The sequence below is a fragment of the Crocuta crocuta genome, unplaced genomic scaffold (assembly GCF_008692635.1).
Source record: "Crocuta crocuta isolate KB4526 unplaced genomic scaffold, BGI_CrCroc_1.0 scaffold217, whole genome shotgun sequence".
Classification (NCBI taxonomy): Eukaryota; Metazoa; Chordata; class Mammalia; order Carnivora; family Hyaenidae; genus Crocuta; species Crocuta crocuta.
In genome coordinates this window covers 8,195,223-8,217,111 of record NW_027532208.1, presented here as the reverse complement: position 1 = coordinate 8,217,111, position 21,889 = coordinate 8,195,223, and the positions used below count along the sequence as shown (strand labels likewise).

At 41.7% G+C, this 21,889-nt stretch overlaps 2 protein-coding genes, 1 long non-coding RNA gene and 2 other non-coding genes across 7 annotated transcripts in view; 4 read left to right on the top strand and 1 right to left on the bottom strand.

Moving 5' to 3' along the window:
* The window catches only part of CCT6A (chaperonin containing TCP1 subunit 6A), a 10,418-nt gene extending 288 nt beyond the window's left edge, over positions 1-10,130 (top strand). The window contains exons 2-14 of the mRNA XM_077777820.1: positions 93-156; positions 2,574-2,708; positions 3,502-3,675; positions 4,343-4,446; positions 5,283-5,393; positions 5,658-5,817; positions 5,909-5,991; positions 7,148-7,244; positions 7,409-7,556; positions 7,970-8,103; positions 8,643-8,745; positions 9,238-9,310; positions 9,557-10,130. Of these exons, the coding sequence (XP_077633946.1) occupies positions 93-156; positions 2,574-2,708; positions 3,502-3,675; positions 4,343-4,446; positions 5,283-5,393; positions 5,658-5,817; positions 5,909-5,991; positions 7,148-7,244; positions 7,409-7,556; positions 7,970-8,103; positions 8,643-8,745; positions 9,238-9,310; positions 9,557-9,629 (1,459 nt within the window). The 3' untranslated portion in view covers positions 9,630-10,130. The remainder of the gene's footprint in view (positions 1-92; positions 157-2,573; positions 2,709-3,501; positions 3,676-4,342; positions 4,447-5,282; positions 5,394-5,657; positions 5,818-5,908; positions 5,992-7,147; positions 7,245-7,408; positions 7,557-7,969; positions 8,104-8,642; positions 8,746-9,237; positions 9,311-9,556) is intronic.
* On the top strand, positions 3,267-3,400 carry LOC144242934 (small nucleolar RNA SNORA22). The gene has a single exon (XR_013338499.1). It is a non-coding gene; the product is annotated as a small nucleolar RNA SNORA22 (small nucleolar RNA).
* LOC144242933 (small nucleolar RNA SNORA15) lies at positions 7,600-7,737 on the top strand. The gene has a single exon (XR_013338498.1). It is a non-coding gene; the product is annotated as a small nucleolar RNA SNORA15 (small nucleolar RNA).
* A 787-nt stretch (positions 10,131-10,917) lies between the features above and the next one.
* SUMF2 (sulfatase modifying factor 2) lies at positions 10,918-21,640 on the top strand. 3 transcript variants are annotated; one of them, XM_077777788.1, is made up of 9 exons: positions 10,918-11,015; positions 13,013-13,169; positions 16,022-16,136; positions 16,540-16,584; positions 16,932-17,082; positions 17,944-17,999; positions 19,871-19,955; positions 20,142-20,286; positions 21,456-21,640. In XM_077777788.1, exons 1-9 carry the CDS (start codon positions 10,949-10,951, stop codon positions 21,538-21,540), a joined length of 906 nt encoding a protein of 301 aa, XP_077633914.1. In that variant the 5' UTR covers positions 10,918-10,948; the 3' UTR covers positions 21,541-21,640. The 3 variants fall into 3 exon arrangements, with proteins under 3 accessions (XP_077633914.1, XP_077633915.1, XP_077633916.1); XM_077777790.1 differs by lacking the exons at positions 10,918-11,015; positions 13,013-13,169 and adding an exon at positions 15,325-15,641; XM_077777789.1 differs by lacking the exons at positions 16,932-17,082; positions 17,944-17,999.
* On the bottom strand, positions 15,796-20,079 carry LOC144242788 (uncharacterized). The gene is made up of 2 exons (XR_013338468.1): positions 19,991-20,079; positions 15,796-17,280 (listed from the first exon to the last, which is right to left on the bottom strand). It is a non-coding gene; the product is annotated as an uncharacterized LOC144242788 (long non-coding RNA).
* Positions 21,641-21,889: the final 249 nt, after the last annotated feature.

The following is a 21,889-nucleotide window of genomic DNA, read 5'->3' as shown; positions in this document are numbered from 1 at the left end:
GATATGGGTAAAGCCCGATTTGAATGGACTCTTAATTTGGTCTCTGTTGAAAAAGTCACTCTGTGATTCATTTCTGCCCATTGATTGAACAGGCTTGTTTCTGGTGCTGGAGACATCAAGCTTACTAAAGATGGCAATGTGCTGCTTCATGAAATGGTGAGAGGCTGCTGCTATACTAGGTCAAAAAGTCTTGATTTTTCGTATTACATCTAATTTGCAAGATTTTTTATGTTCATCTCAAAATAGGAGAAATCACTATCTCTGGAGGAAAAGTAGAAAAGGAATATTATCAGTAATAGTACTGACAGTACAATGGCGGGAGGAACCCTGAGGAGTCTGATAACTCAATTTTGAATCCCTACTCTTGCCATGTAAGTCCTTGGTTAAAGGATTGTAGTTATTAAAATTTACTCTGTTAGGGGCGCCTGGGTGGCTCAGTCGGTTAAGTGTTCTACTTCGCCCCAGGTCATGATCTCAGGTTCGTGGGTTCGAGCCCCACATCGGGCTCTGGGCTGACAGCCTGTTTCTGATTCTGTAGCTCTCTCTCTCTGACCCTCCCCTGCTCATGCTGTTTCTCTCTCTCTCTCTCTCTCTCTCTCTCAGAAATAAATAAAAAAACATTAAAAAAATAAAATTTATTCTATTAAAATTTGGAAAATTAAGAGCAGTTGACACAGATTGGCGTAAAATATCATGGCTATACTTTTTATTTTTTTATTCATATGCTACTTTTTCTAAAACTTTTTGTGTGGTCGGTCTCTACCTCCAGCTGAAGAGGAGATAAAATTCTTTTTATCTTTTATCTTTACTATCGCTAACCCAACAATATAATAAGACTGTTGAGAGGAGCAGTTGTTTTACTCTTCCCTATGTTTCCAAAATCTAGCACTTAAAATCCAGGAAAAGGAAAAGACTTGCCTGTGTTTTGAGTTCAGAATAAAATTTAGGGTTTTGATAGTAGTGTACAGTGCCTTCAGTATGCCGATATTTGTAAGCATCTTCAGTAAGGATTAGCTAACCTAGGAGGAGGTTAGTTTTAGTTTGTTTTTAGTTGGCTAAGTGGTGACCTGTGCTAGCAGACAACACTTTGAGTCATAGTTTAAACTTGATGTCAGAAAAGCCATATCTATGAGACTTTTTTTTTACTTGCATTTTTTATTGTGTGATACAATATAAATTCAAAGCACATGAACCTAGTGAGAATTATACAGTATTGTCCATGTAATATTCTTGCCCCCAAAAGAACTGGGGAACTGTTCTAGATTACTGGAGAATAAGGAGATTTAAAAATCAAAAGCAGTACAGGAACATTGTTTTTTTTTTTTTTGTTTGTTTTTTATTTCTAGGAGAGAGAGAGAGAAACAGCGTGAGCAGGGGAGGGTCAGAGAGAGAGGGAGTCACAGACTGAAACAGCCTCCAGGCTCTGAGCTGGCAGTCAGCACAGAGCCCGATGCGGGGCTCGAACCCATGAACCGCGAGATCATGACCTAAGCGAAAGTCGGACGCTTAACCGACTAAGCCACCCAGGCGCCCCGTGGAACATTGTTAAGAATATATGGGTGATGGGCGCCCGGGTGGCTCTGTCGGTTGAGCATCCCACTCAGCTCAGGTCATGATCTCACAGTTCGTGGGTTCGAGCCCTGTGTTGGGCTCTGTGCTGGCAGCTAGCTCCGAGCCTGGAACCTGTTTCGAATTCTGTGTCTCCCTCTCTCTCTGACCCTCCCCTGTGCTCTCTCTCTCTTTCTCTCTCTCTCTCAGAAATAAATAAAACAGTTTAAAAAAATATATATATATGGGTGATGTTGGAGACATAATGAATATCCTGTTCTTCCAAAACCTTTCTACAGTGATTTAGCATTCACTGATGATCTTTTCTAAAAGAACTTTTTTCTTTTTTCTTTTTTTCTTTTTTTTTTTTTTTTTTTTTTTAATTATTTTTTCAGTTCCAACTGACCTGGAGGCTGCTGGGATTTAATTTTAGAAGGAACCTGGTTTAGGGGCACCTGGGTGGCTCAGTTGGTTAAGCATCTGACTTCAGCTCAGGTCATGATTTTTCTACTCATAGGTTCGAACCCCCCACAATCTGGCTCTGTGCTGACAGCTCAGAGCCTGGAGTCTGTGTTGGATTCTGTGTCTCCTCTCTCTGCCCCTCCCCTGCTTGCTCACTCTCTTGCTCTCTCTCAAAAATAAACATAAAAAATACACTAAAAAAGAGGAGGAACCTAGTTTATTCTCAGAAGAGTCCTAGGTTTGTCATAAAGAAGCATGCATGGATTTGAAATTATTTCTTACTATTAATTGTTAACTCACACCTTCAATAAATCTTAACTAAGCCTCAGATTTCCTCCTCAGTAAAGTGGAGATAATCTACTCAAATCTATATGTGAAAATGTTTTTGTTGCTATAAATTGATGTGCAAAATAGTTAATGGTGAGTTTTAAATCAACACAGCATGTAGCTGAACACTTGGGCAATTTGTCCAAATAGATGCATTTAAGGAGGCCCTTCAGACATTTTAAGGTATATTTATTTGGACTGTTTGGATTTAAGTAATTTTTTTCTTCTACTTCCAGCAAATTCAACACCCAACAGCCTCTTTAATAGCCAAAGTAGCAACAGCCCAGGATGACATAACTGGTGATGGTACCACGTCCAATGTCCTGATCATTGGAGAACTACTGAAACAGGCGGATCTCTACATTTCTGAAGTATACATGATTCTTGTGTTTCTGTGATAGTTTATGTAAACAAAAAATCTGAATTTTATTTATATCAATTGAAGTGTTAATAGTAGGTGAGGCAGTATAATAGAATGTAAAGAGCAGAGGGCTTAAATCTTGGAACCAGAGACTATATCCTCATCGTATACAAGTTTATGGTGATTCTGGACAGATTAAACAGCCTTCCTTGGACTGCAGGTTTTTTTTTTTTTAAATGAAGTGACATTACACATGATTTATGTATATCTGTAACATAGATTAGTAGTTGAGATCTAGAAACTGGACATTCAGGACTAGGCATATTTGTAAGGAAACTGCCAACTAAAATGTAAATTTAAATAAGAATTACACAACTTATTTTAGCCCTGAGTAGTTTGAAGTTTAAAGCAAACCATAGTAGTGATCTAATGCCAAGAAATTCCTTGGAAGAGAGGATAAGCACACCCTTGGTCTCCCTGTTTGTTTTTGTTAGTAAATGATGTGAATTGAAAAGATAAATGGTCCCCCTGAGCACAGTTTTGAGTTTGGGGCATTATTCCTTGTGGTTTGCACAGTGAACATCCAAGTGTGCTTTATAGTTCCCTTGGCTTTGACTCTGTGCTAGAGCAATGACTGTTCTTTTCCTCTGCATTGAAAGGGCTGTTTATCCTTTTAAATGTATTCAAAAAATCAGCACATTATACGTATATGAATGATCCAGAATATTCCTTTAAAAATTAACTTTGTCATCTAACTGAAGAACTCCAGTGTTAGAGTTGGTTATATAATTGTATGTTTGTAGGGTCTTCATCCCAGAATAATAACAGAAGGATTTGAAGCTGCAAAGGAAAAAGCACTTCAGTTTCTGGAACAAGTCAAAGTGAGCAAAGAAATGGATAGAGAAACACTTATAGATGTGGCCAGAACGTCTCTGCGTACTAAAGTGCATGCTGAACTTGCTGATGTCTTAACAGAGGTATGTTAAATATGACATTTGTCTGGTACGGGACTCCTTTACTGAAGATTTATTTCCTAGTTCCAATTACAGGATGCTTCACAGTGTCCGGGCACCTGGGTGGCTCAGTCCATTGAGTTTCCAACTCTTGATTTTGGCTCAGCCCTGCGTCGACATTGGGAGTCTACTTGGGATTCTTTCTCTCCACTGCATCCTCCCCCTCCCCCCCCCCGGGGCGAAAAAACCAAACATTAAAAAAAATTAAAAATTCACAGTGTCATACATGTGAAATAAGTAGTTTCCTTTTTCTGGCACTGAGTAGCTGATGGCTGCCTGAAATGTAAAATGAGAAAATCAAATAATAGTATACCTGACCAGGTTATAAAGATATAACCAGAGTTTCCATTAAAGGTTTATAAAATGGGGATTTTACTTATTTAAAAAATCTGTTATCAGTGTTTTTAATAAAATAGTAGGGATGTCAGTGATTCTTTACATAATTCTAACTTGAGATGTGAGAACTGTAAATGACTCAATCCTTTATAAATAATGTATTCTGTTAGCTCTAGAGAATGGCTTAGATCAGTTCAGAGACTAAAGAAACTGTACACTTCTCTGAAGAGCAAGCAACATAAGTGTCTGTACTTCTGCAAATCAAATTCATGTAATGGTTATGCTCCTATTGTAGGCTGTGGTGGATTCCATTTTGGCCATTAAAAAACAAGATGAACCTATTGACCTCTTCATGGTTGAGATCATGGAGATGAAACATAAATCTGAAACTGATACAAGGTAGGTGGTAGGATGCTATGAAATCCTTAAGGTATGTTTACATATTTACAGACACGTTTTATGGTACATCTATTTCGGTTTTTGTGGGGGGTTTCTGTTTGTCTTTGAATTCCTGTGTATTGCCTAGGTGAATATTTAGTTTGCTCAGTAGTGTTTCCTCTTGAAATGAAGTTACGGGTATGATGTGTTTATAGTCAGAATGATTTTGGAAAGTGAGCTACATCAGTGACTTACTGAACTGTGGGATACAAAGCATCTGTTGGGGAATTTAAAATACATGTGTTATATTTCAGTGACCCAAGTTCAGAAATATTTTTTAAGGGCACCTGGGTGGCTCAGCCTCCATCTCTTGGTTTCAGTTCAGGACATGATCTCACCGTCCGTGAGTTCGAGTCCCACCTCAGGCTCATGCTGGCAGTTCAAGCCTGCTTGGGATTCTTGCTCTCCTCTCTCTGCCCTTCCCCCACTCGTGCACACATGCTATGCTCTCTCTCTCTCTCAAATTGAATAAAGAAACTTTAAAAGAAATATGTTTTAAAGGAGGTGATCACAATTTAATAGCCTACCATTTGCAACTATTTCTCTGTAGAATTTTCTGTACAAGATAAGGGTTGTTACTTTTGTTTGAATGAGTTGTGTTTTTTTATGTTCTGGATATTGCTTTTCCATAATTGAACCTGCCTGGGTTTCACCCAAAAGTCTTGCTCAGAAACTGGAGAAATAAAGTTTTGTGAAAATTACCAATACAGTCTCAATTCAGTGTTTGAATTTCGTTAGCGTAAGTTATATAGCATTTGGAAATCAATAACAATATAAATTATTATGTATTTTAACAGCTTAATCAGAGGTCTTGTTTTGGACCATGGGGCAAGGCATCCTGATATGAAAAAAAGATTAGAAGATGCATACATCCTCACGTGCAACGTGTCATTAGAATATGAAAAAACGTGAGTCTATAGCCCTTACAAATGGAGTAGAGGGGTGGAGGAGCTTGGTATTTTGGGCAAGTCACTTGTGAGATTAATCTAAGGATAGTAGTGCCTCATTTGGGTTTCGGTGAATCATGGAAAATAACTTCTGACAACATTCCAGGGATAGGATTGGAGTTCGGTAACTATTTGTTAAATCTCAGGATTAACCCAGTTTCTTAGGCTGGCTTATCTTCTCAAAAAATAAACATTTCTCCCACCCCCAACTTTTTTTTTTAATAGAGAAGTGAATTCTGGCTTTTTTTACAAGAGTGCAGAAGAGAGAGAGAAGCTTGTAAAAGCCGAAAGAAAATTCATTGAAGATAGAGTTAAAAAAATAATAGAACTGAAAAAGAAAGTCTGTGGTGATTCAGATAAAGGATTTGTGGTTATTAATCAAAAGGTGAGAATGAAGTTTGGCTTTGTAAATGAATTTATTCTTCATTGTTATTTTTAAGGTGACTTCTATTAAAACTAACTTGTTTTTCATACAGGGAATTGACCCCTTTTCCTTAGATGCTCTTGCAAAAGAAGGCATAGTAGCTCTGCGGAGAGCTAAAAGGAGAAATATGGAAAGGTACGGATGCTAGATTATCTTGGTGATGTAGATTTTACTTATTTTGCAAGTTAACTGAAGTGTTAACTTTTTCGTTTTCTCCTGTTACTGCATTTTTATTGTGATAAAATATAGATAATATAAAATTTATCATTTTACTCATTTTTTTCAAATTCTAATCCAGTGACATTAAGTTACATTCACGTTGTTGTGCAACCATCATCATCATTCATTTCTAGAACTTTCCATCTTCCCAAACTGAAATTCTACTCATTAAATAATGACTTTGTTTCTCCCACTCCTGGTAAATACTATTCTACTTTGTCTCTAAATTTGGTACCTTGTGTAAGGGAATCATGTAGGATTTGTCCTTTTGTGTCTGGCCTCTTCACTTAGGATGATACTTTAGAGTTCATCTGTGTTGTATATAGCCTGTTAGAATCTCATTCTTTTTAAGGATGACTAATACTCCACTGTATGGATGTATCACATTTTCTTTATCCATTTTGTCAGTGGACATTCGAGTTTCTTCCTTTTGGCTGTTGTAATGCTGCTGTGAACACTGGTATATGCTTATTTTAGTTTTAAACCATGAAATGTATATGTACATTGCCATGTCAAGAGATAGCATGAAGGGGTTTCAGAGAACTACTTTTTCCTCAGAGCTCACCACAATAGAGCTTTTGTTCACCTTTATTTAGATTTCTTAACAGAGGAGTATTTCCTAACTTTGAAAGACTAGTTTAAATGGTGAGTTAGGAGAAAAGACCGGTTTTTAGCTGATGGGTGGTGAATGGGAAGGCTTAAGTTAAAATACATTTTAAAAAATTAATTTTGGGGGGCATCTGGGTGGCTTAGTCGGTTAAGTGTCTGACTTTGACTCAGGTCGTAATCTCACAGTTTGTGGGTTCGAGCCCTGTGTCAGGCACTGTGCTGAGAGGTAGCTCAGAGCCTGGAGCCTTTTTAAGATTCTGTATCTCCCTCTCTCTCTCTGTCCCTCCCCTGCTCATGCTGTCTGTCTCTCTCTCAGAAATAAGTAAAACATTAAAAATTTTTTTTAATATTAAAATTAATTTTGGCACGTAATTCTGAAAGGTTGCTTCCTAAAAATCATTAATCTCTTCAGACATAACAAAGCCACTTACACGTTTCCCTTAAAACACTTTAAATATTTCAGGCTGACTCTTGCTTGTGGTGGAGTAGCTCTAAATTCCCTTGATGACCTAAATCCTGATTGTTTGGGACATGCAGGACTTGTGTATGAGTATACATTGGTAAGTGTATTTTCCTTCTGAAGATAATACAATGATTTTTGGTTCGTGAGTTCTTCAGTAGTAAAAATTCATTCAAACTTAGGATCAGATTTTTGGTTTGTTTACATACATTTTGATGCTTATGTATCGTAATGGTAAGCCATTGATATCTCTTTTTTACATAGGGAGAAGAGAAATTCACCTTTATTGAAAAATGTAACAACCCTCGCTCTGTCACATTATTGGTCAAAGGACCAAATAAGCACACACTCACCCAGATCAAAGACGCAATAAGAGATGGCTTGAGGGCTGTTAAAAATGCTATTGATGACGGTAAGATCCTTATTGTATTTATATTCTTTTGCTAGTGTGAAAGGCATGGCTGAATACTGTGTTCTTTTTATCCGTAATTTACACAGCCAGACACCATGCAAAAGTAGTCTTCCCTTTAAGATGCCTGTAATGGTATGCTGAGCTTTTTTATAGCATATCACGATTAAAAATGGATACAAATAAATGAACTAATGCTAAGACCTTGCAAGAGCTTCCAAGTACTAGTTAAATTGAGCCATTTTGCTATTTGATGTGTTGCTTGTATTGCTTTCAAGTTCAAGATTAACACTGGTGGTTATGCTGAATTCTCAAGAAATGAGTGGCTTTTATGTATGTTTGTTAATTTCCTTAAAAATTATCCTACATTTTTATTTTCTTTGCAGCTCAGCATTTCTCTCTTTCTCCCCCCACAGGCTGTGTAGTTCCAGGTGCTGGTGCAGTGGAAGTGGCAATGGCAGAAGCCTTGATGAAATATAAGCCCAGTGTAAAAGGCAGGGCCCAACTTGGAGTGCAAGCTTTTGCTGATGCATTGCTCATTATTCCCAAGGTATGAATACCGTTTTCTTAACTACATCACAGTGATTTACCTGATGAAAGCTTTTTGACAGTGGGATTTTTTTTAATACTGTAGATTTTGAGTAAACAAGTTTTATTTATTTTCTCCCTAATATACCTAGAGCAGATATCACTCATCCAGATGTATTTGGTTCCCATGGAAGGGAGGGAAGGGAGTTGAGTATCTGAAGTTTCAGATGGCAGGAGATAAACTATGTTAATTAAGAGTTTACAGTGTAGGAGTAATAATCGAGTACAAGCTTGCTTTTTGTTTTTATTCCCATGTATGCTGTTTTAGAGGTAAAGTTTATGACCAGTGTATTGCTGGGCTTGGGGTGGGTTAATAATTCGTTTAGTAACAAATGTTATATTTAGTTATTCTCTGAAGTGAACATAAATACAGGTCTGTCTACATTAGGGGTTTTTTTTGTTTGTTTGATTTTACTCATTGGAATTATGGTTCATTTATTGTAGACTGCTTATCACTTCTTAGAGTTCTGTCTTTTAAAGGATTAAATCTGTTTGTTTTAGGTTCTTGCTCAGAATTCTGGTTTTGACCTTCAGGAAACACTAGTTAAAGTTCAAGCAGAGCATTCAGAGTCAGGTCAACTTGTGGGTGTGGATTTGAACACAGGTAAGAGAACACAAATGTTTATAGGAGGAGAACTATAGATTCAGGTGAGGTAAAGTCAAGGAGGATCAAACATGGGAACAAAAGAATGTTGGGAAAAAGTAGAGTGGAAGAAAGAGAACAGGTATACGTATGCAGTAATTGTAAGACCTGTTATTTTCAACAGCGTCCTATACATTCAAGTTAACAGAAAAGGTTTTTGGAATGAGGGAAATGAATAGGCCCATTTGGCCAGTTCAAGTGCTTTCCTTTAATATGAACAAATAAGGTGTCTGGAAAAATAAGAGATGTTCAGACATTTGGTAACCAAATAGTACATTACTGTTACTGGATGTCTTCTGAATAGAGATCCTCGTTTGGAGCAAAAGTGGACTAATTGAGGAACTTTGGATAATGAGAACAGTGATGAGCAAATCACAAAATACTTTGTCCTCTTTGCATTCTGATCTTACAACCTTCTGTGTGTGATTTTAAGAATACTGGGTTACTTTACAGGTGAGCCAATGGTAGCTGCTGAAGTAGGCATATGGGATAACTATTGTGTAAAGAAACAGCTTCTTCACTCCTGGTAAGTTTGAGAAAGCCAAAACTAAAATAACCTTTAAGGAATTCTCATACTCTTAATTTGGTATGTTTAACTACTTGGGGTTTTTTGGGTTTTTTTTCTTTCATAAAAATGTAATCAGCTGAAAGTATAGAAGCTAAACTAGCCTTCTATGTTTTGGAGGGGAAAGGAGAAACTTAATTGGATATAATTTGCAGTTTGGTGTTCATATGTCACATCTGATCCATCTGATTTTCCGTCACCTTTCAGCACTGTGATTGCCACCAACATTCTCCTGGTTGATGAGATCATGCGAGCTGGAATGTCTTCTCTAAAAGGTTGAATTGAAGCTTCCTTTGTGTCATCTGTATCATGAAGACTATGGAGTGATCCTAAGAATATAACTATGGAATTTTCATCCAAGCTTCAAATGATTTTCAAAAGCATTTTCTTTTCCCATATGAAAAAGAACACTGACACTCAAATTCTGAAGTTCTGAAATTAGAATTACAGTATTTTTTTTTTAATTGCACTGCAGTTTACACACATTAAGCAGACCATTTTCACTCAATGAACCGGGATGTTTTGCTTTAGCTTCAGTGATCTAAAAGTACTGTGTTAGACGAGTATATGTTATCTACCTTGTTATTAAATGGTCCTTGAAAAACAAATTTACCGGTTTAATAATTTTTTCTAATGGATCTATTTTAATTTATCCAGTGATTCCCTTTTGTCACACTTGTAAGTTTTAATGCAAATGTAAATCATACTTAAGGTACCTTAAGATTTTGGAAGCATCTCTGTTTCTTTAGTATAAATTCCTGAGTAAAACTGTTGGATCATTTGTTTGGACTTTTAATACTTTTAAAGTACTTTTGCCGAAATGCTCCCCAGAAAAGTTGGGTGAAGTAGGGGCAAGGGAGTTGAATAAACAGAGTATGAAGAAAGAAAACTAGAAATAGAGGAGACAGAGGTAAAAACACCCTTTAAGACATGGGGGCTAAAGGATAGATGTTCATGTAGACCAGATTTTCACACCCCTGCCCCTGGCCTTATGCTGAAGTACCTGCCCATCCATCCCAAGCTATAGTGTCGTCTTTCTCACACCCAAGTTACTGTTCTCTCCCCGTTTTCACAAAATTGTTTTTATAGTTGGTAGAGCTCCTTTGCAGCCTTTGACAGTGAAGTTGTTGCAAAGTTTTGTATCTTTGAGGACTTGGCAGTTACCTACAGTGAGTGTGCAATAAATATTAAATTGAAACCTTTTCTGTGATCTTGAAATGGTATTCCAGGGCCCAAAAGGAACTTGAATATAAAAGCCCAGGAAATTTGTCGAAATGTACTGAGCTTGGGGGACGCCATAGTCCCTGGATACCACCGCTTCTCTGGCTCCCAGCCACAGTAATCCAAACCTTTTGACCAAAGGAGTGGGGGTTGGGGGGAAGCTCTAAAGAGGCGTTGCCAGCGGTACGGTGGCCGAGGTGGTGCACGCATTGTGCATGCGCAGAAGGGCTGCACGGCAATGCGTTCTGGCCGTGTCGCCGCGTCAACGGCATGGGCTCCTCTCCACGGCTGCTAATTCTGCTGNGGTGGTGCACGCATTGTGCATGCGCAGAAGGGCTGCACGGCAATGCGTTCTGGCCGTGTCGCCGCGTCACCGGCATGGGCTCCTCTCCACGGCTGCTAATTCTGCTGCTGCTGCTCCTGTGTGGCCCTTGGCTCGTGCTAGGTCAGTGTGCTGGGCCTGCCCCCTGCCCCTGTGAACCTCAAAAAACATCAGGGAAGGGGTGGGTCCCCTGCCCAGGTCGGGAAAGGGACCCGTGGCCCCACCGCCGGCTTCCTGGATGGGCTTGGAGCAGCCTGAGGCGCCTCCCGGAGGCGGCCAACTTGGCGTGGTGGTTAACTCTCCTCTCCTTATCTAACTGCTTTTGATTTATTTTGGAATCTTTCGAACATAAAGTAAAAGAATATAAAAACACCCCGTCCTGTGTACTGGTCACTCAGCTTAAAAACAGGTACCAGTTTATAACTAATCTTGCTGATTTGGTATCCCACTTTCCCCTTCTCCTGGGGCCTTTTTGAAGTGAATTCAAACATTACAAAATTTTATTTGTAAATACACAGCTTGAATAGCCAAAAAGACAAGAAGTAACGAAGAAAAGAACCGTACTCTTTATCTTAAAAAACTAACAGTTGTCATTAGTATCCTTAAACATCCAGTTAGTGTTCATATTCACCTACTGTGTTATAGTTTACTTACTGAGTTAGTGTCAAAATAAAGTTCATACATTGCAGTTATATGTTATTTCTTAATTCCTTTTTAATCAGATTTCCCTGTCCATGTTTTCCTCCCTTGAAGTAGATGAAATCATCAGTGTGAGTGTGTCAGAAGGAGAATAAGAGAGCTAAAGACAGAGAAACATGAAAAGATGGTGGACTCGGCATTGAGGAACTTACAATACTTAGACATCCTTAGGTAGAAACATAACACCCCAAAGTGTGAAGACAAGTGTAGCAGGTTGGAAATATCACTGACCTGGAAGTAGGAGACCTGGATCTAGTGCTGTCCCTCCTAACTAGTTCTTTAAGTAGTTTTTCCTTTAAGGTTCTTCCCCCCCCCCGTTAAAGGGGTTGAATTAAAGATCCTTTTGAGGTGCCTGGGTGGCTCAGTTGGTGGATTCCAGCCTGGCCTCGGGGTCTGTGCTGACAACTCAGAGCCTGGAGCCTGCTTTGGATTCTGTGTCTCCCTTTCTGTCTTTCCCCCACTCATGCTCTCTCTGTCTCTCAAAAATAAAAAATGTTAAAAAAATAATAAAGATACTTTTAATTCTGGTTTTCTGAGGTGTTTAAACAGCAGATATGAAGGCGCTTATTCAATTAAGCATCTTCTGCTAGATGCCAGGAATACACTGGCAAAATAGATATAGTCCTTTTCTTTCTGGAGGATATAATGATGAAAATCATTAAGAAATGGGGAAGAAGAGGGAGAGAAACAACATAAGCAGAAGTATGGGTAGAAAGGTACTAGATGTATTTCAGGATATAGTGTCTAGATTCAGCTAGCTGAGACAAAGAATTGTGTTCAGGAATAGAGCAGTAAGGAAGAAAATAAACCTTCGTTGGATCATTACAATACACTCAAAACATTTCACGTGTGTTAATTTTAATTTATACAGCCACACCTATGAAATAGCTAGATATCTCCATTTTGTAGGTAAAGAAACCAAAACTCAGATGAACTTATTTGCCTAAGGTCACCCAACAAATTAAGTGGCAGAATAAGAGTTTAAAGCCAAATTTTTTTTTTTAATTTCCAGATACTTTTATTTTTAAATTATCATTAAAATTAAACAAATAAATTTCACATTTTTATAAACTGTGGAGACCTCTCAGAATATATTCATTAGCCTAGTTTGCAATATGCAGTACAAAGCCCTCCATTTACATCACACTCTGCTTTGTGAAGTCTGCATTCTTTATATGGCCTTTGGGCCCTTTACTGATGAGCATTACCACCGTTGTAGCTGCCTTCTGCCACTCCTGATCTTATATTTGGCTCTCGAGCTCCATATTCTTTTCCTTGATTTTTTACATGTTAAAGCCAAATTTTTAAGCCTTCATTTTTTTTTTTCATTATACCATTGTGAGTATTATGTATGGTCCAAATATTGTCACTTGTTTTATATATATTCATGTATTACTGATGATGCTCCTTTTTCTCTGCAGGGAATGGGCAGGCTACTAGCATGGTCCAGCTAGCAGGTGGGAGATTCCAGATGGGAACAAATTCACCAGATGGCAGAGATGGTGAAGGGCCTGTCCGGGAGGTGACAGTAAAACCCTTTGCCATTGATATATTTCCTGTCACCAACAAAGATTTCAGGTACATCAGGTGTTCTTCTAGGAGTGGTAAAGGCTCTTTCTAATTTTTGTCCCTGATACCTCAAAGGAAACTAACTTGTTCACGATTACATATCATCTTTGCAATAGTACTATGAGATAAGTGCTGTCTACATTTTTCAGATGAAGAATCTGAAGTCTGGAGACTCTGTGGCAGAGCTGGGCCTGGAACTCATATCCTCTGGCCCTTGAACCTGTGGATTTTCCATTACACTGGGTATAACACTGAGAAATATGTGCAGAAGTCAGACACTCAACAAAAACCTCTTCCACAGGGAGAAGGGATTGGGAGAAGGGTCATAGTAACTGAGAGTCTTTAAATAACCTTTAGATTTACTTACGGAAATGGCATTGTTTTAGGACAAACATTGTGATTTCAACTCAGTCTTGGAAGCCATGTCGAGGTGCCTCATTTTCCTCAAGCTGGTATGTTTTGTGAAGGCTAAAGTGGGGAATGATCCAGGCGATACCTGTAACTTACCTTCAAATGATCTGGGGGGAATATAGAGAGGAGTGGGAAAAGGAAGAGTAGGGAACAGAAAGACAAAGCAAATGTGGGAAATGACTTAAATGTTGCATGTGGACTTAAAACTCTTTAAAAAAAGTTACAGGGAAAAATTTACTCAGGAGACACAGTAAGCATAAGAATTATTGGTGTATTCCTCAGGCCCTTTGACTCCGTGATTCCACCTTTAGAGATTTTCCTTAAAGTATTAAGGTTGTCCAAAAAACACTTAGCTAAAAAGATGACTTGTAAGCAAATATTAACAATATAGGGATTGCTTAAATATCATATCAACATCACAGAATACTTGGCAGCCATTAAAATCCTCTTGTCAAAAAGAGGGAGGGGCGCCTGGGTGGCACAGTTGGTTAAGCATCCAACTCTTGATTTCAGCTCAGGTCATGATCTCATGGTTTCTGGGTTGAAGCCATGATGGCTTGAAGCCTGCTTGGGATTCTCTCTCTCTCTCTCTCTCTCTGTTTCTCTGCCCCACCCCAGCTGATGTTTCTCTCCCCCACCCCAAAGACATAAATAATCATTCAAATCTTTTTTTTTTAAGGTAATTATGAGATGTTAAGTGAAGAAAGTAGCTTACACACAATGTACAGGGTATGATTCCATTTTTAAAAGTATGTGTATAGAGTGCACATGCATTTAAAAGAACTGGGAGATGTAACATTGTGTTAGTTAACAGATTTTGCCCATGTTTTTGTGACTTCCAAATGAAAATAATACCAGGGAAGCACTATTTAAAAATCCTTCTTTGGGGGGCAGGACAGGGAACAATATGCAAGGATATGTCTTAGTTGGTGTGATAATGGATGATTTCAATTTTTTTCTTTTTATATTATATACTGTGCTTTCTCATTTCTCTATTATACACGTGTGCTACACATATATGCTTTTTTGTTAAGTATTTATTTATTTTGAGAGTGAGGGAGAGAGAGTGAGTGCAAGGGAGAAGACATAGGGTGGGGAGAAAGAATCCCAAGCAGGCTGCGTACAGCCAGTGCGGGGCTCAAACTCACAAACCGTAAGATCATGACCTGAGCTGAAACCAAGAGTCAGATGGTTAACCGACTGAGCCACCCAGCACTTATACATGCTTTTTAAAAGTATCTTTAAACAGGAAAGTTATTAAAATTGAAGGAGAAATCACTTTTGATCAGGCTTGCACTATATCATGACCACCAGAAATAGCTACCGAGCTAGATGAACAGTGTGTGTTCTTTTATATTTCAAATTATGACATTTATTTATTATTTTTTATGACCTATTTTATAATATACCTCCAGCAAGCCCCTAAACTTTGCCTAGAACTCTCATGATTTGTCTCTGCCTCTCTGGTAAAAAAAATTTTCAAACTACTCAGATGCTCTGAGGTTGGTGAATAGCTATTGCTACCACATCCGATCACCTCCTCCATTCTCAATGCCCCTTTGATGGGTGGAGAGTCTCATCTCATGTCAGAGGGCCAGCACAGACAGGGTACTGTTAGCCCAGTGAAAACAATTCATTTTACCCTGGCAGTTTTACATGCTCAAATTTGCTAAACCATACCAAACTATGGGAAAATCCATACTAAAATTTCAGTACATCATTTTTATTTGATTTGGGTTTTTTCATTTGTTAGATGGAGATAATCATGTTCTGCCTCCCTCTCGTGATTGTTGTGAGAGCGCGGGTGTTATGAAGACCTTTCAGAAAACAGACTTGTTCCCCACGCTTAAATCTCAGTGGTTTTATTCATAACCTCCAAAAACTGGAGATAACCCAAATGACCTGCAAGTGGTGAATGGATAAGCAAAATACGGAACCTCCACACAATCAGATGATACTCTGTAAACAAAGAGGAACAAACTAATACAGGCAACAACGCGGATGATTCTCAGAAGCATTATGCTAAGTGAAAGAAGCCAGACCTCAAAACTACGTACTGTCTGATTCGATGTACGTGAATTTATATTCTGGGAAAGGCAAGACCATAGACAAAAAACAGATCATTGGTTTGCAGAGACATGAGGGAAATTTTGGAGGCGGTTGATAGAATTGCTTTATATCTTGATTGTGACAGTGACGATAAGCTTTGTCAAAACTCACAAAATTGCACTAAAAAGTGAATTTTACTACATGTGAATTACACATACAGCAACAGATTTTAAAGGCAAACCTCCTACTCAGACTTTAACGTTAATTCCTTGTTGTTGATGGAAACTCTGTGATGTGTGACTTAAAGGAAAAGGATATACGAGGTTTTCTGGAGCAGGAGGGGGTGACTGTGGGACACGGAACCGTAGCAGCTTAACCGAGTGAAATATCTCTCTTTTCAGGGAGTTTGTCAGGGAAAAAAAGTACCGGACTGAGGCTGAGAAGTTTGGGTGGAGTTTTGTCTTTGAGGACTTTGTCTCCGATGAGCTTAGAAACAACGTGACCCATCAGATGGAGGTGAGAGAACCTGGGCTTTCAGCTGCAGGAGTGGGCCCTGGACAGAGAATCCTGTGGGTTATGGGGTCACCTGAGAGCCGCAGGCAGGGGAGGAAGCAAGAGAGATTCCCCCCCTGGAAGAGTCAGAGGAACACTCCTGAGACGTTAACCCTGTGCCGGTTTCTGCATAGAGAGACTCTGTAAAAACCCAGATCGCACGTGGGGTTCAAGTTACTCCAGGAACTGACAAGAGAACATCTCAACATCCCCTCAAATAACGGTCATGTAAAGGTTCCAGAAACAGCCCCACTTGGACCACCTGCGGCTCAGCCTGCGGGGTCTGCTCTGCCTCCTGTGTGTCAGTCAGGAAGGTGGCCCTGCTGGGTCAAAGCATCTTCCAGTCCTGCTGCTTCTTTTTTTGCAGTCTCTTCTCTGGTGGTTTCCAGTGGAAAGAGCATTCTGGAGGCAGGTAAGGGTTGGTTCGTCTGCCTCGTTTTCTGCCCCTGTTGACTCTTATTCTGAAGCCCTGGCTTCCCTAGACCCCTTGTCCATTTAGAAATACGGAATTAAAAAGGATGACCCGAAATTTTGAGGACACAGCCAAGCATCCCTATTTCCTGTGCCCTGATCCTTTTTCCCGTCGCCCATGCCACTTCTTCCTTTCTGACCCTGGGCCTCTCCTCACTCACCAGGCTGTCTCCTCCAACTTCCTTGCTCCATCTAGTGGTAAAAGCTGAACTCAGGCACCCTAAGCCTAGCCTTCCTCAGACTTCCACGAGCTCCCAGAAGCCTGTCTCACTTCATCCTGGCTGTCAGCCTGCAGGTCCTGGCTCTGGCATCCGAGAGAGACTGGAGCTCCCAGTGGTACACGTGAGCTGGAATGACGCTCGTGCCTACTGTGCTTGGCGGGGGAAACGGCTGCCCACCGAGGAAGAGTGGGAGTTTGCTGCCCGAGGGGGCTTGACGGGTATAGCGTCAGCAGGGAGACTCCCCTTTATTCTTCTCCCATCCGGTCCTGCCTGGGGGGCTTTGAAGGGTGGGAAGGGTCCATACTCCCGAGAGAGCAGTGCTTCTTAAACTGTGTGCTGAAGGGTCAGTTGTTCCTGTTTTCAGTTCTCATCCATCTGAGACCCATACTTCTGTACGGTGCCATAAAAAGTACTAACTGGAGGAATGGAAGGAAGCAACATAAAATTTGTTATTTTTGGAGATTCCACCCAGACATGTCACATTTCAATAAATACGATCAGAACACTGTAGCACAGGGGAAAAGAAAAGCACCTACCCAGACGGCCTTTTCCATAGGTGTCAAGGGTCTAGTATAAAGAGTCACTATTTGCTCATGACTCTGTTGTTCTGCGGTCCCAACTAAACAAAAAGTTAGGAGCAGGAAGCAGCAACTCCCCGCATTCGGCACCTATACTACTCTTTGAATGCACACCAGCTATCCCAGTGGTCGAAATTATTAATGTGATGGATGAGGGTGCTTGGTTTATTCATCCAATCTAAGTCTAGTTGACAAGTTTCTTCATTCTTACTCCCAGTTTCTGTACTTAATCTGGACGTGATCCGGTAAGAGTTAGTTTACAGACTGGCCTGAGTCAGAACCACAGCTGGGATTGCACTGTCCTGGAGCAGATCAGAAGGCCAAGGGCTCTGAGTGTAGCACAGTGAGGGGAAGGGACAGGCCTGGGAAATAAAAGTAATCTCTCTCTTCTTTTCTCATCACCTCCTGACTTCCTTTTGGTTCCCTGACTATTTCTGTCTTTCCCTTGTTCCACAACCCTTCACCTCCCCCTCCCCTGCTATCTCCTGGCTCTCCCTGCAGGTCAGGTTTACCCATGGGGTAATCAGTTCCAGCCAAACCGCACCAACCTGTGGCAGGTAAGACATACATTCCTCACCCCTCTGCCTTCTTAAAGCCTTGATCAAAACCTGCTGTAGGCTAGGCGTCACTCTGGGCTGCGGGACTCAGAGGGCTTTGTGTTCTAAAGGGACTGCTAAACTGGTAAACTGGTAAAGCAAAAGACAGTGTCGTCCGGCTACACGCTGGAGAGTTACAGCAGAGAAGATGACATTGGAGCTGATGGAGTTTGCTAAGTGAAAAATGTAGGAAAGGGGATTCATAGCTGAAGGAACAGCATGAGTGTAAGCACTGTATTAAGAAAGGGTACCGTGTGTTTAGAGATGGGACAAATTCAGAGAGGCTGGAGCACAGTGAGATGGGAGGTATAGGAGATGAGGTAGGCAGTGGTTGTAGGCAGATTATGAAGGACCGGGTGTGCCAAGATACGGTTTTAGATCTTACCCTGTAGGCAGTGGGGAGCCGGCAGGGGGGACTAACAGCATCATTTGATTTGGAGAGTACGCTAGTTGTTGCTAATTTGCACAGGACCAAATAAAGCGGAACTGTAATGGTGGTGGGGAGGGGGGTGTCTCTGAATTCGAGGCTGTGGCAATGGCCCAGGGAATTTTGAACACGTGAATTAAGCAGAAGCAGAATGGAGAGGCAGCCACACGGAAGAGGCATGCCTGAGAAGATAGTCAGAGTTTGGTAATTAATCAGATGCAGAGAGGTGAAAGAGAGTTGGGTTTGAGCACTAATCTAAGCTTGGGCAACAGGATGATGGCGCTACCATTATCCAGAAGAGATGATACGCATTTGGGGTCAGAGGGATAGAACTTGATCAGTTTAGGATCAGCTTAGTTTAAGATGCCTTTGGGTCATTTATATGCTGAAAGGTCAAAAATATGAGTCTGGAACTTAGGACAGGGGTCTGGGTCAGAGCAAGTGGTTTGGGAGTCATCGCCATATATCCTGAGCAAGAATGTTATTCCCTAGGGAGACTCTGTAGAGTGAAGTGCTACAGTGTCAGCATTGCAGGGGGAAGCATTAAAAAGGACCTGAGGGGTAAACTGATCTTAGATGATCTTGGGATCAAAGCTTTGCAAGAAGACAGATCTGACTTCTTCACTGCTAAGTTAACCAATTTGATAAGTTAACCACTTTGAGCCTCAGTTGCCAGTTTTTTTTAAGGGAGAAAATACTTGCCTCACAACCTTGTAAAAGAGATAAATGTAGCAGCCATAGCACAAATTGAGTAGCTATTGAGTAAATTATTGCCCCTTTCATCTCCCCTTTAGTAAGGGCAGCTTCCATACAGTAGTGGGAGATGAACCCCAGTTTTAATGAGAAGAACGAACAGGTTGGACACATTGCATCAGCAAATATGCTGATATAAAAAGGTTCCTTTTTCAGGAATTTTGGTGGTTAAGAACAGATGAGCATAGAGTCAGGGCAGACATGGGAGAGTTAAACCTGTTGGTAGTAGAAGGGGACAAGATGGTACAGGAGAGCACAGGGTGGGCATCGGTCATTCTGGAGACGACAGGTGGTGCTGAGCACAGAGGAGGGGAGGAGAGCCTTTCTTCCCAAGGCACCGAAACACATAGCGTTCAAAGCAGAGGGAACCCTCTGAGAGTGGGAGCTGCTGAGAGTGAGAAAGTGGGAGTGGGGTGGGCTTGATCCAGACCCCTCTGGGCACAGGGGAAAGCACGCCCGTCCTAATCCAGCCAGGAGGTGATGGTGGAGGACATGAGGAAACTAGTTTGGGGGCTTAGGATGGGCACCTCAGAACACTTCCCCATTCCCCTCACCCTACCACAGATGACACAGCAACTGACCTTGGTTTTCCAAGAGACACCTGCCTTGGAACAGGATGGTCAGTTTTTTAGTCTAAATTTTTCCTTCTCAGGGAAAGTTCCCCAAGGGTGACAAGGCCGAGGATGGCTTCCATGGAGTCTCCCCAGTGAATGCTTTCCCCCCACAGAATAACTATGGTAAGATTTCCTGTCTCATTGCGGTCAACACTCACAAATTGCTTGGTGGAATCTTCTGTTGATCGATGAGGCAGAGAGAAACACCATCCGGGAAACATTTGCTCCCCTGAAGACTTCATATACAGGGGGCGGGGGAGGGGTTTGTTGCTACCCAGCCTGGGATGACCCCCCTCTGCTGTGCTGCAGGACTCTATGACCTCATGGGCAATGTGTGGGAGTGGACAGCATCGACGTACCAGGCCACTGACCAGGACATGCGTGTCCTCCGGGGAGCATCCTGGATTGACACAGCTGATGGCTCTGCCAACCACCGGGCCCGGGTCACCACCAGGTAGGGACCCTGGGGTCTGGGGGCTGAGGGTGGGGTCCTGGTCAGAGCAGTGCCAGCGCTGGTATCAGCACTGCTTCCATGCCTCCGTCCGTACCCAGGGTTGGGCACAGAAGAGAGAACGAGCAGCACTTGCCATGAGAAGCAAAAGAGCCCAGGGCCACTTGGGCCTTTTCTTGCCAGCTCTCAGCACCCAGAGGGACTTTGTGTCCCACACCCTGTTTTCTTTCTGTTCTTGTCCTCATAACTGGCTGTGCGGAGGCAGGGGGTGGCATGGCCATGCCAGTAGATCGTGGGCTGGGGTCATGGAAATATGGACTCTTCAAACTGGAAAGCACGTGAAAAGTCATTTTCTGTCACCATTTTGTTTTACAGTCAAGGAAAAATAGGCTTAGGGAGGTGCTGGGACCTTCTCATTTCACACAGATGATTAGTGCTGGCATCTGAGTGCTACTGCTGGGCCTCTCTCTGCTTCTTTACATTTATTTTGCTTGATCTCCCTGTGACTCCTCCTATTCCTGGGTTCCATAATGACTAAAAAGAGACCGTGGTTTCTGTGGCCTGAGGAAGTCAGGTTTGCAGACGTTTCTTTGACATGTTGAGGCCCCGGGCTTTCCCTCACCTCCTTAAGGAGAAAGTAGTGGAGAAGGTACTGGCCTGGGAACAAAGAAGCTGGATTTGCCACTAAATCCGTTGTGCCCATGAGGCAGTGGTTGGCTCTGGGCAGGACATTTACATCTGCTGGGTGGGTAAAATGGCGAACAAACCCTCCGTGCCAGAGGTGATGAGAAATGGCAAATGAATATGTGAAAGTTCATTAAAACCTACAAAGTACTTACTGGCACTCCGATATTTCACTTCTTACTGGCAGGTTTTTTCGGCTGAGTTATTCTAAACCACCAGCAACTAAAGCTACTAGTCATTGCCCTTCCTGCCTTCCAGAGCGGATTCTCAGGGCTGCTCATTCACACTTCCTCCACCCTGTCCCAGGGCCCTTTTCCCTTTTTCCCCAGGAGCGCCCTCACCCCAGGCTTCTTTCTAGACTGCGTCCTCCAGCGCCCCCCTGCACCCTGGACCACAGCAAGGCCTAGGAGGTGGAGCAGGAAAATGGATTAAGGCTCCAGGCCCCTTTTCAACAAATGTCCATTCTTTCTCCTTTTCTCTGATGCCAGGATGGGCAACACTCCAGATTCAGCCTCAGACAACCTGGGCTTCCGCTGTGCATCTAGTGCAGGACGACTTCCTGGGGAGTTGTGAACAGCTACGTGGAGCCAAAGAGAAGAGCCCCGTGGTGCCTGTGTCACTCCCCTGGCCACATTCCAGACTCAGCCAAACTCCAGGCTCTTCAACTTTAGTGTCAGGAATGAGCTCCCTCCCCGTCCCCCATCCCTCTGTGGCAGGCATCTCTGACCTCAGAGGAGGAGAGGTTCTGACCTCAGAGGAGGGGTGCCACTGTCTCTTGGAGAAGGGGCCCAACTTATGGATTGTGGCCGGGAGCTGGGCGTTTCTCTTAGGGGTCAGACCTTAACCATACAGGGCCCAAAACAATTGGGCCGGAGTGCTCTGAAAGGCACCTTGTTAAAATTCTTAAGTCCCCTTTCTCACT